Raw genomic sequence first — 18,572 nt, forward strand, 5'->3', positions numbered from 1 at the left:
AGTGATCAGAGCAGCATGATTCAGAGTAGCAAAAAGGTGGAAGCAACCCATGTGTGCATCGATGGAGAATGGGTAAACATAGTGTGGTCTGTACATGCAAAAGAATATTATTCAGCCCTGAAAAGGAAAGACATTTTAACACAGGCTACAACATGGATGCACCTTAAAGACACTGTGCTCAGTGAAATAAGCCACTCACAAAAGGACAAATACTGTAAGATTCTACTTATATGAGATACTTAGTGTAGGCAAAATCATAGAGAAAGAAAGTAGAGTGGTGCTTGCCAGTGCTAGGGGGAGGTAGATGGGAGTTAGTGTCCAAAGGGAATGGAGTTTCTGTTGGGGATGAAGGAAAAGTTCTGGACGTGGATGGTGGTGATGGTTGTACAACACAAATGTAATTAATGCCATAGAACTGTACACTTACAAGTGGTTAAGCTGGCAAATTTTATGTTATGTGCATTTTTTCCACAGTATAAAAAATTTTAAGTGCTATATAACCACCATCACCTTCATGAAAAAAACTTGCCTTGACTGGAATTGAGTGGTTCCACTTGCCAACATGTAGAAATGGCTGAGTTATGAATCACTTTAAATTCTGGGTGAATCCTCGATGTCATCAACTCATGAGATGGTTGTGGTGGCACTTTGGGGTCGGAAGGGGAGAGGAGACATAGAACAGATGGCCTCTGTATCCGAGTGTCCCAGGGCCGCTCAGGGTGCAGCCGCCACCAGCCCTGGGCACACCTGTGACTCTGAGACGCTTCCCCAGTTCTCAGTGTGCTTCCTACTGTTACCCCCTAAGGTCTGTGCCCTGGAGGGCGGAGAATGAAAACCTGTGGGCTGATGGGAGAATGACCTCACTAGAGCACCTAACCCAGCATTATCACGTCTTCACCCTGAGCCCAAGAAAGTCCCTTCCATAAAAGGGAAAAATCTAAGATTTCAGATTTGGGATGGGGGGTGGGTCATCATTTTAAACTTCTATTGGTTGCCTCTTGAAATGATTCTAATAAGAAACAAGAAGTTAGAATGCTGAATTGTGCTGAGTGGGCTCCTTAAGTCAGTGTTTTTTGAAAGTGCAGACCACCCAGGTTGGAATCACTTGGGGGTCTTGTAAAAAGAGACACAATCCAGAGCTCTACTTCAGACACACTTAATCAAGAGTTTGGGGGCTGTAGCCTCGATTTGGATTGTTCACCAGCCCCTTGGTGATTCCTAGTGACTGGCTGAGAGACAAGAGCCCAGGGCCAGCCCAAGTGAATTAAATAGGAAGCCTGGGGCAGACTAGGTGGCCCGTTTGGGCGGCCACCATTTTGGTGGGAGACAAATAGCGATGGCCCCTAGGGGACAGGGAATCAGAAAGCAGGGAGTTTGGCCAACCTGATAGTTGCTAATAGTTTCTTTTGTCTCAGGTGAGGCGGCTTTTGTTCCCTTCTTGCTAGAGTCCGGTGATGATAGTTTTGATAGAAGTAGTGTGTGCAGGGAAGGCCAATCTATGTTCAGAGTGTCCGTTTCAGAACAAAGCCCTTCCCGTTCCGTGACGGCAGCTGGCTGATCACCTCAGAGGATGGGTCCATACAGAGGCTCAGTGTTGGTCTCTGCTGCGGGCAGACTGGCTACTCAGCGGTAGCCAGGCCGGCTGTGGCGAGTGGAAGCCCATGTTGCTCTGATCTTCTTTAACCTCCATCCCTGCCACTGTGACCCACTGGGTATTGCCTTCTGCCATTACAGAAGCGGCCAAAGAAAGAGCCCGGCTGGCACCCACGGCATTGGTCACGCTGTTAGGTTGATTATTAAAATCCTCCTCTGCAGAGGTCACACTTCAGTGAGCATTAATGTGGGATACAAGTATCTTCAGAGTCTTTGCCCATTCAAGAAATCTGTCAATAAACCTCTTCCCCAGACCTCTGTGTCACCAGTTTCCCAGTGATGTTCCTTCCCAAAGTTCCTGACCGGCCAGGCAAACCATTTTCCGTAGCCCATGGATCACTACAGGCTCTTACCCCGTGGCCATTTCTTCTTCCAGGCAAAATGCACTTTTGGAAGTTCTGCCCGTTGGGAGGATTTCCCTTCACCTGTCCCCAGGGGTGCTCCACAGAGGGACTGTCATGCCGCAGGGGTCGCTTTTGTGCTTTGAACACAGGTCACACCTACTCTGAAGCCATAAACGCTCATGTTCTACTACTGCCCACTTGGTGTAATCCTCAAGCTTCTGCTTTAATAGTCCTTGGGGAGGATCCATCCAGTGGAAGGGAGCTCCACTCCCTAGACAGATCTCCTCTTTCTGTTAAGTTGGAAACGGTCCCCCGTTGTGGACCAGCTCTCAGCACCTCTGCACATCGGGTGAGTGTCCTGAGATTTAGTTGTGCTGCCTCCTCCCCATGGCAGCCCTTTAAATACTGGAAGGCTTTTGTGAATCCTCTCTTTAGGCATTTCCCTAACTGTCATATTCAACTGCAGCAGCAGAATATAATTTTTAGACTCCCTCTGAAAGCCCTTCACCACCCAAACATGTTTCCTGCAGCCATGTCATACCCTCAAGACTCAGAGACCAGCCTATGAGATTACATAGGCTGTACTTGCAAGAACAACCAAAGTTCTCAGACAGCAATAAATGGATAGAGTTAGGTCTTGGACAGCTACATTCATTCAGCACATATTGCGTGAGTACTTAAACCACATGCAGGACGTGAGCAGTGCAATGATGGGCCATGTCCATGGGCCTTTGAGGGCCAGTGCAGAGCTCTAGGGGGACCCACCCCTTCTTGGCATCAACGGCAGTGATACAGAATGAATATGAAAGTCCTTGCACACAACTGGTATCTCTTCCCCCACCCAAAACCCCTTTGATGCTGGCAGTAGAAAGGACCCTGTGTCACCTCACGCTGGCCTGCGTCCTGGAATCGAGGATGCTTGTTCCTGCCAATACCATGATCCTAGGTGGTGACGACCATGTTATTTGCCCTGAGCTGCTCAAGCACACCATTGCAGGAACATTCCTATCTTGATGCCTAAGCAAGGTTAGAAAGGTCTGGCAGCAGGTTTGCTCACGTTTGGTGTTTATAAAGCTACTACTATGCGACCTAACTAGTGCGCAGCAGGCTATGAGCACGCCCTCTGATCTGCACTCCCTGGTTCCTAAGGTACAGCTCTGGGCTGTCCATGTTTTTGCAGCCTCAGGGTTTCTGGTCCCTTTAGTACTCAGTTCTCTTTAACATTCTGTTCCTTCTGTTTGCCATTTAAATAATTTCCTATGATTGTTTTTTTCAAATGCTGAGGAGGGTTTCAGGCAAGCCTATACTGCTGCTTAAGAAGTACTCGAGCTGTAATGGTGGTGTATTGTTTTAGTTATCCACAAGTAGGCTGTCATCGAGCTAACCATCATCTGTTCATCTATGTTTAGGCTCAAATACACACACAAACGCATATATACATAGGCACACACACAAACACACATGTATTATGTTTAGAGTGACATACACACACAGACACACACATCGGTGGTCACCTTGTTACCACGGAGACACTTGCAGACAAGGGCTTAAAATCATTGCTTAATGTATTAAGGTATCAAAAGGCTGTATTCATTCATCAGGAGCTTGGTCTTTCTTGTGTACATGAAGTAATGAAACTTACAGAACTCTCAGTTTAGGAAATTGAGTGCTCCTGCCAACCGTAAGCCCTATCTGCGGGCCTTGGGGGTGTCTGACTGTGTGTAAGCAGCATCTGTCACATCCGGGACTGTCACTAGCATTCTGTGGGGGGCGGGCGGTGGCTGGTGAGGGTGGAAGGTGCTTGGCGAGCACTTGGGAGGCATCTCCATGTGCAGTGTGGCCATCTGAGATAACAGACCTCTGGCCCTCGGTCACAGGGCTTCCCACAGCTGGTCTTCCTTGGGGGCAATCATGGCACATCCCCAGGGGCTTTGCTGGGTTGGGTGAGCGGCGCATAGGGGACTTCCTTGCCCTATGGAGCAAGGCTTCCCCCGACGGAGAACCCCAGGCCCAGCTGTGAGGGGTCCTTGCCAAGGATGCCGGGCAGGTGATGCTGGCTCCCAAGCTCTCTGCATCCATCCCAGGTGGCCCAGGTCCTGGTGCTCACTGTATGGACTCATCCAGAGGAGAGGGGTGGTCTTCAGAGGCTGAGGCTGAAGGAGCTCTGAGCCCCAGTGCCAAAGGCTCAGAGAGAGACCTTGAAAAACCTACTGACATGTCACAGGGCCTCGGCTGGTATGGTGACAACAGTGACCTGTGCAGCCCGGGTCAGGGGCTGGCTCTGCCCCTGCCTCACGATCCCAGCCTTGTTTCTTCCCCAGTGAGATGAGGAGGTTGACACTCAGGGCCTCAGAGATCCCACCCCTATCTTCTCTCCCCCTGGGGAGGTGACCTGCTTGCAGTTTTTACGTTGGTCGGTATCCCTTTCCTGCCTACCCCACACACTTAGCAGCCTCCCTCCCACAGATGAACAGTATAGCCCAGGGGTCAAGAGCCTCAACTGGGGAGTCAGACAGACGAGGGTTTGACTCCCCTCTCGGGAAAATGAGCACCTTGAAAGTGCCATCCCATAGGCTGTGCAAGGACACAGGTGGCTAAAGCACCCAGCACGAGCCTGGCATGAAGAAGGCCTTGTGAGCAGGAGCCCTGAGACCGCTGTGGACTGGGTACAGAGCAGCCGCTCTGATGGACCGTGTCCTTCCCCATATGTTTCCCTCTGTTGTATTCAAATCGGTGACAATGGGCCTGCTGTTCTGGGAGGGGCCAAGCGTGGTCCCTCAAATCCAGGCAGCCGGAGCCACTGGGAGGGCAGACCCCTCCTCGCCGGGACGGCGGGACCATGGACAGGGACCCGAGTGAGGAGGACGGTAAGTACAGGGGGGAGGGCGCGGGGCGCCCACCTCTGCAGCCGGTGCTGAGCCGCGTGCTCCCTCTGCCCGCGGTGCCGTCTCAGGCGCAGCGTCTGTTTTGCCGACAGCGTGTCTTCCTTCCTCCCTTGGGCGGGCGTGTAAAGCTCATTTGCATCCTGCAGGCTGTTTCTTCCATTATGTGCCTCTGGGCAATGGGGAAGGAGGGCAGAAAACTAAGGTGAGAACTTCTCTCCCTAACCATGGTGACACCATCTGAGGCTTACTTCTTTATCCTTCCCGTCTGTAGTTGACAGTCCCCCCTCACCCGGCGCCCACCCAGCCAAATGTGAGACTGGTTATCAGGATTCTCATTTCAATCCCACTTGGATGCAGTTCGTAGATTAGGTTAATTTTAAAGAAATGTTATTAAAGCTCTTCCTCTAGCAAGCAGCCTGCTTGTTCATTGCTGCTCCTGAAACAGCCTCAGTGACCCCATCCTGTAATTAGTGAGACAGAAATACAAGGGAATTGAAGGACTATTTAAAGAGATGAAGAAGGAAATGGTAATTTTAGGAAGAAATGTGCTATGTTTAAAAAGGGTATTTTTGATCCTGAATTTGGAAGGGGCAATGTGGTAGAGTACCAGATTGGGAATTAGAAGGCTAGCGTTCAGGTTCATGCTCTGTGGTGAATTGGCTGTGTGATCTTAGGCAAGTCATTGAACCTCTCTGAGCCCTGATTTCCCCATGTATAAATGGAGATTGCATCAGAAGTTTTTGATTTGAGGACCATGAAGATGAGGGCAAAATGTTGTGTAAATGTGCTTTTTTTAGGCAAGGGCAGGGGGGGGTGCAGAGTACACAGCTTTCATGTGAATCCCAGAGAGGCCTGTGACACTAGTACATTTTTACCCAATTTGGTGACCTTGAAAGTCCTTTGTAGGTCCAACATTCTTTGTTATCTTTAATGTTGGTATCTCAAAGCTTTAAGTTTCAGAGTTCAAGTGGGATATAAAAAATGAACCATGCTAACTTTAGAGAGAACTCATTTTAACTTCTGTTGGAATTCTTTTCCTTACTGAAGCGGAAGACTGTGCAGAGATACTTACCATGTGTTTGAGCAGGGCCTAATCTGATCTCTGATATACTGGAAATTGTGTATCTATAGTCTTATCTGATAAGCATCTACTAACATTTGGATATTAGCAATCTTTCCTCTTCAAACCACTACTCATTAATAGCCTTTCACTTTATAATTATAATTTCATTTTATAATGATCAAAAGCAGTCTTTCGTTTCAGATCTAGATTCAAGTCCAAGCTCTGCCTCCTAATAGATGGGTGACTGCTCAAGTCACTTAACCTTTCTGCGCTGCATTTCCCCCAATTAAAAGTAGAGATGGTGTCATCTTACAAAACTGGTAAAGGATTAATTGGATATAAAGTGCCTGATACATCACTCATCCCAGGGAGGCATGGGGTAAATGTTGACTCTGGAAAATGATCAGTCATGTCCCCCCGAGCTTTACAATTAAACTGCTATTATTGGAAAATACTATCACCTTTATGTTTCTCTTTTGGCATCGTGCCTTCTGGTAAACAAGGGAGAGTAAGGTGAATTTTTTAGCTCTCCTAAAATTCTAAAATCTCTGATTCTGTTACCCTCCATGCTGTTTTCCAGTATAATTGAACCTCAGTTCAGCACTTAGGGTGTCCTGGAAGGTACAGGATAGTCCAGAAAAGTTTTTAGAAAGTAAGTTGGTGAAATCTAAAACTAGGTAAATTTTTCTCCAAGTTTCAGAAAGGGAGCTGCTATGGGACTTACATAATGTAAATGCCCCTTCTTAGGTGAGAGATGACCACCCACTTTATCCAACTGAGTCACCCTTCCTAGCCGCTAAAGTGTTGTCCCCTCAGTTTTTCTCTTTATTATTTTTAATAAGATGCTGAAGTGGTAGGTAGATACAACATAAAGGTAGAAAACATAGTTTAGTGTTGTAAGAGAGCAAATGTAGATGATCAGGTGTGTGCCTGTAGACTATGTGTTAATCCAAGCTAGACAAGGGCAATAAAACATCCACATATGCAGAAGATTTCTCTCAGTACAGGGGGGGTGAGGTTCTAAGCCTCACCTCTGTTGATCCCCAATTTCTCACCTGATGACCCCCCAGCGACTGTGCCTGTCTTAGGTTGTTCCTCCCTTGAGGAATCTTACCCGTCTCTGGCTAACCAGTCATCTTCCGGGGCCACACAGGGAAATGTTAAGTTGGTAAGTGAGAGAGAAGCCTTATTGTTTGAAATGGTTAGCTTTTTATTTCTTTGCATATTTATGCCCTGTGGCTTCTATGCCCAGCATTTGTCTTGAGGTATCTTTACCACTTGGAGGAGTTATGATACTCGGTAAATTTGATATGAGGCACGAATTCTATTTAAGAATTCGTTGTAATTAGGAAGGAAGAAGAAAAGCTATAGAAGTAGCAGGCGGGAGAAAACATGGGAAGATTGATTATTTCTTTGACATATCTTCTTGTAGAGTAACTTCAGCATGTATATATTTTAAGCTACTACTTAAATTGCGCACACACATTAACATAATAGGAGTATAGTTACCTAACCAAAGCATACCTGTAATTACCAGCCATCTCCAGTGAAACCAAGAAAACCAGTTAGGCACCCTAGGCATTTGTGAAAACTTATCAATGATATGATGGTTATTATCTAACTGAATTTGAATAGTTTGAGAAAAATCAGACAAATTAAAACAACCCATTCCTGGGCACTGTTCACATCCCATATGTTCTTTTAACAGTAAATAGTCTGTAGTTGTAAGATTTTGGAGCGCTACAATTTGCACTTCTCCTAATTCTTGGTTGAGTTCCAACAGTATAGATCCAGTCAAATTTGTTGTTTTACTGTATGCACAGGCCAGCTTAGATATCTCCTTCATTCCCATGGCAAGTCCAGGAGCTGGTGGGATGAGTGCATCTACAGCTGTAGCAGTGCGTGGATCTTTGTTGGGGTTTTTTGATGATCATCTTCTGGCATGAGTCTTCCCGAGAGTGCTGATGTTGGAAGTTCTCTTTCATATCGTTTCTTAGTTCATTTTCGGGGTAGCCAAATTAGGCTTTGATCCTCTGTATAAACACAAACAGACCCTTTGCCTACACTTTTATATGTCCTTTATATTATTGTGTAGAACTCATTAGAGGTCACCACATAGGAACTGCATTTTTTTTTTTTTTAATCATTAATCTACATTTACATGACGAATACTTACGAATACTTTGTTTACTAGGCTCTCCCCTATACCAGGTCCCCCCTATATACTCCTTTACAGTCACTGTCCATCAGCGTAGCAACCTGTTGTAGAATCACTACTTGTCTTCTCTGTGTTGTACAGCCCTCCCCTTTCTCCCACCCCGCTATGGATGCTAATCTTAATACCCCCCTACTTCTCCCCCCCTTATCCCTCCCTACCCACCCATCCTCCCCAGTCCCTTTCCCTTTGGTACCTGTTAGTCCATTCTTGAGTTCTGTGATTCTGCTGCTGTTTTGTTCCTTCAGTTTTTCCTTTGTTCTTATATTCCACAGATGAGTGAAATCATTTGGTATTTCTCTTTCTCTGCTTGGCTTGTTTCACTGAGCAAAATACCCTCCAGCTCCATCCATGTTGCTGCAAATGGTTGGATTTGCCCTTTTCTTATGGCTGAGTAGTATTCCATTGTGTATATGTACCACATCTTCTTTATCCATTCATCTATCGATGGACATTTAGGTTGCTTCCAATTCTTGGCTATTGTAAATAGTGCTGCGATAAACATAGGGGTGCACTGATCTTTCTCATACTTGATTGCTGCATTCTTAGGGTAAATTCCTAGGAGTGCAATTCCTGGGTCAAATGGTAAGTCTGTTTTGAGCATTTTGATGTACCTCCATACTGCTTTCCACAATGGTTGAACAAGTTTACATTCCCACCAGCAGTGTAGGAGGGTTCCCCTTTCTCCACAGCCTTGCCAACATTTGTTGTTGTTTGTCTTTTGGATGGCAGCCATCCTTACTGGTGTGAGGTGATACCTCATTGTAGTTTTAATTTGCATTTCTCTGATAATTAGCGATGTGGAGCATCTTTTCATGTGTCTGTTGGCCATCTGTATTTCTTTTTCGGAGAACCGTCTGTTCAGTTCCTTTGCCCATTTTTTAATTGGGTTATTTGTTTTTTGTTTGTTGAGGCGTGTGAGCTCTTTATATATTCTGGACGTCAAGCCTTTATCGGATGTGTCATTTTCAAAGATATTCTCCCATACTGTAGGGTTTCTTTTTGTTCTATTGATGGTGTCTTTTGCTGTACAGAAGCTTTTCAGCTTAATATAGTCCCACTTGTTCATTTTTGCTGTTGTTTTCCTTGCCCGGGGAGATATGTTCAAGAAGAGGTCACTCATGTTTATGTCTAAGAGGTTTGTGCCTATGTTTTCTTCCAAGAGTTTAATGGTTTCATGACTTACATTCAGGTCTTTGATCCATTTTGAGTTTACTTTTGTATATGGGGTTAGACGATGGTCCAGTTTCATTCTCCTACATGTAGCTGTCCAGTTTTGCCAGCACCATCTGTTGAAGAGACTGTCATTTCGCCATTGTATGTCCATGGCTTGTCCCCTCAGTTTTTAAGCCTATAATGTGGGCAACTTCAGAGAATGAGTATCTTCCTTCAGTGAATCCCTTCGGGACCACAGCAGGCAGGGATAGGGACCTTCTGGGATGTGGCAGCCACATGGAAGTCACCTGGAAGGCCTTTCTGCAGCTGGGATGCCACTGACAGCATGGCAGCCCAGACGTGGCATCTCCCACCATTGGCTGGAACACCTCCAGTGAAGGGCTGGTCCCCCTCCTATAGCAGATGCTGTCATGAGTTCTTTCATGCCCTGAGTTGATACCACTTTCCCTGGAGCATCTACTCTTTGGTCTTGATTTAGCCCCCAGCCCCCACCCCTTCAAGGCTACTCAGAATGTGACTGAGAACCCTGTAGAGTCTTGTCTTCTCCAGCTTGACCAGGGCCTATTTATTTGATGTAATAAGGTTTCAATCACTCTTAGAGGAAGTTGACCTAGCCCAGAGCTGAAGAAGAAAGATCCCCTTCTTTATTCTAAAAACCATATCCCTTATAATATACCTTCTTTTATTATAGACTGAACGCCTCCCAGAAATGGTGAGCAAGAGCCTCTTCAAGTAAGATGGGCTGTAATTAGAACCCCTGGTAATTTTAAGAGGGGGCTGTTGTCCAGGAACCGAAGGACCTAGGTGGCACCTACTGACTCCTGGGCATTGGCACCTGGGGAGGGGGCAGTGATCTGAGGCCACACCACTGTCATCACCAGTGACCCGATACTAAGGAGCTGGGGCTCTCCCTTGGCACCCAGACCAGCTGTGCTCCCCAAAGCTCATTCATTCAAGTGTTCCCTTCACCCACAGTCTTGAATTGGAGATTGGAGACTGGATAGAAGCTGTCATGGCCAGTTGGTGGGAAAGGTTACTGGACTTCTCAGCAGGGGCCCAGCTTCCAAGAGCCTTGGTGACCGACCGTGGGGGTCTTAGCATTTCTCACATATCCCTTTGGATGGGGCCATGGCCACCCAGGGCACTGGCCTACCCCGCCACATTGGCCCTGGCTGCGCAGGGCTCACCCAGTCTTTCCTGCAGGCTGCCACATTTCTGGAAAGGATTTGTGTGCCCAGCAACTCCTAATGGAAAGATACAGTGTCCTCTTTGGAGAATAAGAAATAAAAAACTTCAGTGAAATCATACTTTATCTTAGAGGTAATCCCAAGGACTTTCCCAAAGCCTTCACTTATCTTTCTTCCCAGTCCTCCCATACTCCCTGAGCTCCTTATTTTAGGGAAAGATCAGGCCCTAAAACATTAAGTGGTTTTCCCCCAAGATTACACAGGGGGTCTGTTGTGTGCTGTGCTCAAGGATGAATTCGTTGGCCTCCCTTCAAGGTGTTTAAAGTCCAGTGGGGAGGCAGACCCTAAATGGATTCTTTATAAATAATTCTTATAAAGCCGTTGGGAAAACAATGGTGGAGAGGGGAACAGAGCACTGGGGGGCACAGAGAAGGGGGACCACAGCCAGGCAGGCTCTGCAGGAGGGGACGTCTGGGCTGCGTCAGGCTGAGGGAGGTGATGGGGTGTCATGGGCAGGAAATGCCAGAACGAGGGCTGAGACAAATGGCTGTATGTCATGAAGTCTCATGAAGTGACCAGTCCCCCCTGGGAAGGAGAGGCCAGCTTAGAAAGCCCAGCCCCCATGTGGCCCTGTCTTGGCCCAGTGTGGCACTTTCTCCAAAGTAGGAGCTCCATATCCCAACCAGTTGGAAATGAATCATAATTTTTGTTGGGTTGTCTCTTGGCACATCAGAGGGGGCCTGTGTAGTAACTCCAAGGAAAACTCCTCCGGCCCGTCTTCCTCCCTTTTCCTTGATGTTGGTCTCACTCACACGGAGGGCATCCTATTTGCTCCTCCAGATGTTTTCTCAGCAGCTCCCATCCCAAAGCTGCCGGACTTCTCTCTCAAGGCTCAGCAGCCTCGTCTCCTCCCACTTCCTGCTCTGTTCTAGACCCCCATCCCTCCGCTCCCAGTTAGCCGTCTTCCCTTCCCCACCCCTGGTCTGGACAAAAAGGAAGGCTTTTCCCCTGTCATGAGGGCAGACAAGGCTTCTCTTCCTGTATCCCAGTCATACGGGGCCTTAGCTGCCAAGCTTAGGAGCTTGGATGTTAGCTGTGGGCAGTTGCTTCAGTGCGAATGGCCTGGCCAGGCTTTCTGGTTTTGCTATAAAGGCCTTTATGTAATGTGGCCAATTATTTGGTTTGTTCTTCTTGGCAAAGCAGGACTCTTGCTTGCTTTATCTAATGATCACCTGACTCCTTCTCTTTCCCTTTTTTAAAAAATGATTTTCAATCATGGTAAATATAAGTAACATAAAATTTGCCATCCCAACCATTTTTAAGTATACAACTCTATGACATTAAGTGGATTCCTGTTACTCTGCAACCATTCATCTCTAGAAGGTTTTCATTTTGGCAAAACTGAAACTCCAAAGCAGTTAAAACAACTCTCCGTGCTCTCTCCTCTCTGCTCCTGGCAAACACCATTCTATTTTCTGTCGGTGTGAATTTGACCACCTGAATCTCTGACTCTCTCTTGCATTATCTTAAGTCTAATTCACGTCACAAGGCATTTATGCGCGTTGATGGCATGCAAGCAGCGGGGGCTCCCTGTCCAAAAGGCTTTCTCACAACTGTTGGAGGAAACGAGGTAGGAAACAAATTGAAGCAGGATGGCAGTGGGGGGCCATCTGAGCAGAGAGGTGCTATGATTTCCCTGCTTTTAAGATGATTAATACTGGAATCAGGAGCAGGAGATGTGAACTCCTTTTATCCTGTGAAATAAAGGGAATGGCATTTGAAACAAAAAAAGTTAAAGAGGTCCATTAATTAAGCCTTTCCCCACAGGAAGAATTCCTGTCCATACAGAAGGAAAATAGCTGGTGGCTGGTGAGGACTACCTTGGTTACACTTTGCAAAGCTTTCTCGGCTACCACACTCATTGCCATTTACATGGAGCAATGAGGTGTTCAGCTAAGTGGAAAGGTCACTGGACTTGGGGTCAAGGTCTGAGTTCTAAGTTCTACTTGTTGACTCTGCTGTGAATATGTGAGCTTGTTGCCCCAAATCCCATTTCTGAGCCTCATCTTGTTCTATGAAATGGAGCAAACGGTGGTTGTCACGAAGCGCAAAAGAGGTCACGCCTGCAGTATCCCTTTGTGAGCCCCAGGGCACAATGCGCATGTGAGGGTGGGGCGGCCTGGCTGGATAACTGCCCTGGAGCTCAGCCCAGCACCGTGGAAACAGCTTTGCGGCTGGCGGCCCCCTCAAGGTGCCCCATGCTGGGTGTCACACAATGCCCCCTGACGTAGGTGTTCCTATTGTGCCTGACCAGATCTACACAGGATATGACGCATCAGCCTGTAGGTCAGCCTGGAGTCCTTTATTTTTGTACCTCACATAATGGTGAGATTAATTTAGCTCTGACGAATTGTGACTGCTCGGAGAGGTCAGGGTGGCTCCCGGTTGATGGATGGGGCTCTAAATTTCCCACCTCTCATTCTTCCCCCTTCCTGTGGCTTTGTTTGGTTTGCAGAAGGACATAGAAGCCACATGGCCTTCCCTGCCTTCTTGTTGAGGAGAGCGTCAATGTCCCAGCCGACCCAAGGCGTCCTGGTGGGCAGGGGCCGTCCTGTGGGAGAGGGCGGTGAAGGTCTTGCCTTTCTTTCTGTGCTCAACGTTTTCACTCTTGTCTCCTGGCTGAAAGGAGCACATAGAGAAAAAACTTTTCCCTCCTCAGGTCCAAGGCATTGATTGAGCATTTACTAAATGTCAGGCTCGGGGCCAAGAGCTGTGTACACATTGTCTCATTAGATGGGCATTAGCGCCGTCCTGGGAGAGTTGATTTCTCCAAGGTGTGTGGCTGGCACCGTGTCGTGCGCGTTACATGGCTCAGACTGCAGCATTTCCGAGGCCAGCTTCCTAAGCACCGTGCCTCGGGGATCCTAACTCTAATCACCCCTGGCTGCAGTCCAACCCCGACCTTCCTCTGTAATTCTGCTAACTGGGCTCATGGGGACTGTGGTGGATGGGCATGGGCCCTCGGCCCAGTAAGGTTCAAATTCCAGCCTCCACCTTTCTGACCCCCTCAAGCCCATTCACACAGGTGCTAGTGTCTAGGTCAGGGTGGGCAAAATGTGGCTCAAGACCCAAATCTGACTGACCCATGACCTGTTTCTGTACGGTTTTATTGGAACAAAGCCATGTTTATTCAATTGTGTATAGCCTATGGTTGCTTTCAGGCCACATGGGGTGAAGGATCAAGACAGACCATATGGTCCACAAAGTCTACAATATTTGCTACCTGGCTATTCATAGAAAATGCCCATCCCTGGATCACTCGTGGCTCAAATAGCTTAGGATGCCAGAAAACTTATTAGAAGTAAAGCCAAATTGAGAACTAAGGTATGAATAAAAGTCAAGATGAATGATCAGACTGGAGATGGCAGTGCCCACTCGCAGGCATTGGTCCGAAGCTTAGGGATGGTGTCACTTTGTGTCACACCCACCTGCATCCCAGGTGTCTCACCTGCTTCTCGCAGCATCACTTGCTCACAAAGATAGCTTTCCTGCCAAGAAGGGCCCTGTCAGCATCTACATTCTTCTATCTCAGCTTCCCTTGAAAATTGCCCGCAAGCACCTCCGAGAGTCATTATGTATTTCTTATTGTTGGAGGACAAGGAGGTCTGCTAATCTGGGGGGAGTGGCCCAGTGGGATCGTTTGTTTGTCCTAATGATGCCCCTCCTCCCTCCACTGTTCTTGGCACATGTTTCAGGATTTCAGGCTGTCTCACCACCTACCATCTCCACTTCCAGATAACCTAGGCTGCTCCAATTTAGAAAAAGATCTGCTTGTTTTCCTGGCCCCAGTTTTTATTAAACTCGAAAGGATATTGGCCATTGCTTTTATTTTTGTGGAAGCAAAGGGCTGTGGGCTGTAAAGAGCTGCAAAATAAAAGTGCGATGGAGGGCAAGAGGTAGATGAGCTGGAAGTCTGCCCTGAGTGCCCGTCAGTGATTTAATGCAGAAAGGATCACCTTCCATTGATTATTTATCAGCTCACCCTGTAAGGTCCATTTTCTATCATTAAACAGGGCACTAGAGAGCCAGAGATATGAGGGATTCTTGCTTCCTAGCATGAAAGGCAGCTAGAAGTCCTGCCCGCCATACCTTCTGGAACCAGGGGTGGGAGGTGCTTTGTGGGCTGTCCACCGTTTCCAGGGACCAGTTCTTATATTCTGTTTTCTTGGAGTCTCAGGGCCCCATGCTTCTGTGTCACAGCCTGACAGATCAAGATGTGGTTTTAAAAGCAGGGGTGTTGTAAGTGAGTCCTCCACGGGGCCTGCCTCATGAAAAGTACCTGAGAAAAGATTGGGCTTTGGGAACTGATGGGCCTTGGTTTGAATCCATCTCCATCACTAGCTGTCTGTGGGATCTTGGGTGAGTCTCTAGCTTTCTGAGCCCCTGTTTCCACATGGGTAGAATGGGTGGTATTAGTGTTTCAGTTTGGGTCATCCATGAAGCAGACACCAAGGTGACATTAGATGTGCTAGAGGCCCCTTGGAAACACCTGTGAAGGGCAGAGGGGAGAGGGGGCAGGCGCAGGCAGGGGCTGCCCGCCTAGGTGCAGGGAGATGGAGACGAGCATCAGAGAATTGTGACTGCCTGCAATTCAGTATCTGTGTCCTAGAGTCTTGGAATGATATGCTTACAAAGAACATGTCATAGTCACTGGCACAGGGTAGGGGCCCAGCAAACAGGAGTTGCCATTTTTAATGTTTTTCTCATTAACATTATCCTGGCTGTTACTATCACCCCTGGACCGGCCAGCCCTGCAGGCGCGTTCTTTGTCCCCAGGGTGCCAGAGTGAGCCTGCCTCCATTCAACTGTCATGCTCTCGGTAATGCACCCACCTCACCTGACAGCCTCAGAAGTTGCCATCAACTTCCCCCTCCCTCCCGCAGGCTCTGACTGCCCCTCTCTCTGCAGGTGTGGACCTCAGCTTTGAGGCCGAGAGCCCTCTGGCACCCCCAGATGAACTCCTGGAGAGACTGCCCAGCTATGACCGGCTTCTTCAAGAGGCTGGTAAGTCCGTGGGGCTTGGTGCCTGGGCTCATGCTGGTTGGAGGCCTGTCTCTAGAGCGGGCCAACCCTGGCCTGGCTCCCCTTTTCCCTGGCGGGCCCTGGGACACCTCTCATCACTGTTGAGGGAATGGGAGACCACAGGGCGGAGGCCCTGTGTCCAGGAACATGCACATTGTCCGTATCTGTTTAAGACCAGAATTGTGCGGTTTTAGAACCATCACGCTTGTGTCTCATGCATTAAAATGCAGTATTCTTTCCTTGTTTCACCCCCAAATACCTGTGCATCTGAGCTGGACTGTTGAGCCCCCAACTCCTCCCTGCTCCTCCAGGACGGCAGATATTCTTCCCACCGTTGGAAGCCCCAGGGAGACCCCACGAGCAAAGGTGCTGGGCCTCGTTCCTGGAACATAGGTAAGCTGCCGCTGTGCCCTGGCCACCTGCATGGAGCCACCACACTTGGTCACGCATGGTGAGCCTCATGTCACCACTGCCCCCTGAGAGCCCTCCCTTGGGACCCAGGGGCCACAAACCTCAAGCCTGACAGAGCCTCAGGAACCTGGACCTGCTGGGCTAGAGTCCCCAGGGATGGATCCTGGGAATGTGTATCTCACCAAGCTCTTTGGGCTGTTTGGCTACCAGGCAGAACTGAAAGCCACAGTCTAGACCAGAGATTGCAAACTATAGCCCCCGGGGCAAACCCAGCCTGCCACCTGTTTTTGTAAATCAAGTTTCGGGAGGACACGGCCATGCTTGTTCTTTTATTTACCACCTGTGACTGCTACAGCAGCAGAGGTGAGTGGTTGAGCCAGACCACATGGCCCAGAAAGCTTAAAGTATTTAACCATCTAGTCCTTTATAGAAAAAGTTGGTTGACCCCTGGCCTAGCTCCCTGGAGAGGCTCACCCCTCCTCGCTGAGAGAGGACTCAGGTCAAAGTACTGCTTCCCAGCCAGCTTTGTGCAGAGGGAAGGTGGGCTGCCCCTTGTCTGGGTCTGGCCTCTCTGCTGGGTGGTTGCATCTTGCCTCCAAGAAGTCTCCGGGGTGCTCCTGGCCCTTCCCTCTCTGGTCACCCAATCCCATGCCCAGCACAGACCCCGCTTCCTCCTTGGAGTTGTCTTGGTCATTTGGCCCACGCACGCGCTGCAGGCACACAGGGCTGTCTGCCAGTCAGGGGTGCTGGAGACACGGCGTGCGTGAGAGGGCTTCCTGTGGGGAGTTGGGCTACCGTGGAGAAATACATGCAGATGCAAGCAGGGAGGACTTCAGCTTTCTGGAGGTGGTGGTATTGGGGTAGGGTGGGCTTTGCTAAGGAGAGGATGTAGCAGTTGGGCCTTGGGGAGGTTTCTGGGGGGAAGGGAAGCATCCAGAGAGAAGGCCAAGGAAGGGGATATTCATGTCTGCCTTCCCACGCACCGCCTCACGGTGGGCTCACGGTGAGTCTCTGGGGCACTGCTGCCCGACAACAGTTCTCTGCTGTGGTCTTCCTGTGAACATTGCTCACAGCACCCCTGGCCAAGGTCAAGGTGTCCAAAGGGCAGGGACATCACCTTCCCTGACTCTGTGTCCTAGCTGTGCGACATCTTCCCTGGACTGCAGTTTTCCTCATCTGTACAATGGGGTAGTTAATCTCTGAGGGTTTTTTTTCGAGTTCTAAGATTCTCTCAGCCCTTCTTCTGAACTCTACACTTCAGCCTAAGAAAGGTTGGCCGCCTTCCCACCGCGGCTCCTGCTTCCACAGTGTGCGCCCGCAGGGCTCCTGAGTGTGTTGCCTCCGCTGCGGACCAGGCGCAGGCCCCCCCTTCTCCTGGCCTGTCTCCACCTGTGGCCAGATGGGGTGAGCCCGGAGGCCCTGCCCAGACCCCCTGCCCCTCTGTCCCCAGCAGGGTCCCCGCGGTAACTGAGGAGGTGGCGCGTGAGGCCCTCCGCAGCTTCGTGAGCTCCAAATGCTGCTACGGCAGCGGCGCGGCCGGCGACCTCATCATCCAGGAGCTGCGGCAGCAGACTGTCTGCCGGGTAGGGGAGCCCCTGGTGGGGGCCGGGGACAGCAGCCTCAGGGTGCCACGCGGTGGCCTGGGTGGGGTAAAATGGGAGACAGCCGTTTGTGGGGCAGTGCTTGTCAGTGGTGGTGACACTGAGGGCCCTTCTGCCTCTTCTCTGGTCTGTAGCTCTCGGGAGCAATGCAAGAAGTAATTATTATCAGTCTTCCTTGGGAGGCTGAATGGGCTGGGCAGAATGGAAAGAACAGGACATGGGCCTTAGCAAATCCTCACAGTCGGTACGATTGCCGCCAGTTAAGGGAGGAATTGGAAGTCCAGAGAGGTGAAGTGACTTGCCCAAAACAACTTAAAGTGACCCCGCTGGGACGCAGACTCAGGTTTGCTAGCACCAAAGGCCTTGTCCTTAAACACACAACCAACCACTTCCCGGAGGGGCGGGCTGAGAAAGGTCCATCCGCTCCCCTCCGTCCAGCTCCCTCTGCTTCCCCGAGTCATGTCTGTGCCAAGGAATCATTTATTTATCAAGCCTGGGCCTGAAGCTCCAGGGAAATCCTATGTCTGGCACCAAGACCACAGCAGGCACTTATGTCACATTCTGCATTGACAGGGCCAGGGGGCAGCTTTTAAGTTGACATTTTCCAGTGTCACTGGTCACTGGCACAGCCAGCCTGCAGTGAGCAGTCACACAGGAAACAGAAGACCACATGGAGTGGCTAGAGCCGAGACCTGGGGGAAGAGGCCTCTGTGGAGCTGTGTAACCTTGGGCAAGTCACCTGACCTCTTTGAGCCTCCATTTCTTCACATGTGAAAGGAGGCACCTGATGATGTCCAATATCCCTTCCTGTGCTGTGAGTCTGCGGATGAGGATCAAATAGGAGGATCTTGACATCAGGCTGACACGTTCCTCTAAAGGGGACAGAACAGTGGCTTCCAGCGGCTTCTATCTGTCAAGGCAATTGCTACCTCAAAACTTGCCTCATGGAACATTT

The 18,572-nt window shown here is 49.2% G+C and overlaps 1 protein-coding gene across 1 annotated transcript in view; it reads left to right on the plus strand.

Moving 5' to 3' along the window:
- Positions 1–4,836: 4,836 nt before the first annotated feature.
- Positions 4,837–18,572, plus strand: part of SSUH2 (ssu-2 homolog) — a 28,386-nt gene continuing 14,650 nt past the window's right edge. Inside the window, exons 1-4 of the mRNA XM_036878412.2 lie at positions 4,837–4,864; positions 15,492–15,587; positions 15,917–15,998; positions 17,467–17,599. Coding sequence (XP_036734307.2) covers positions 4,837–4,864; positions 15,492–15,587; positions 15,917–15,998; positions 17,467–17,599 — 339 coding nt within the window. The remainder of the gene's footprint in view (positions 4,865–15,491; positions 15,588–15,916; positions 15,999–17,466; positions 17,600–18,572) is intronic.

This window comes from Manis pentadactyla, chromosome 1 (assembly GCF_030020395.1).
Source record: "Manis pentadactyla isolate mManPen7 chromosome 1, mManPen7.hap1, whole genome shotgun sequence".
Lineage (NCBI taxonomy): Eukaryota > Metazoa > Chordata > Mammalia > Pholidota > Manidae > Manis > Manis pentadactyla.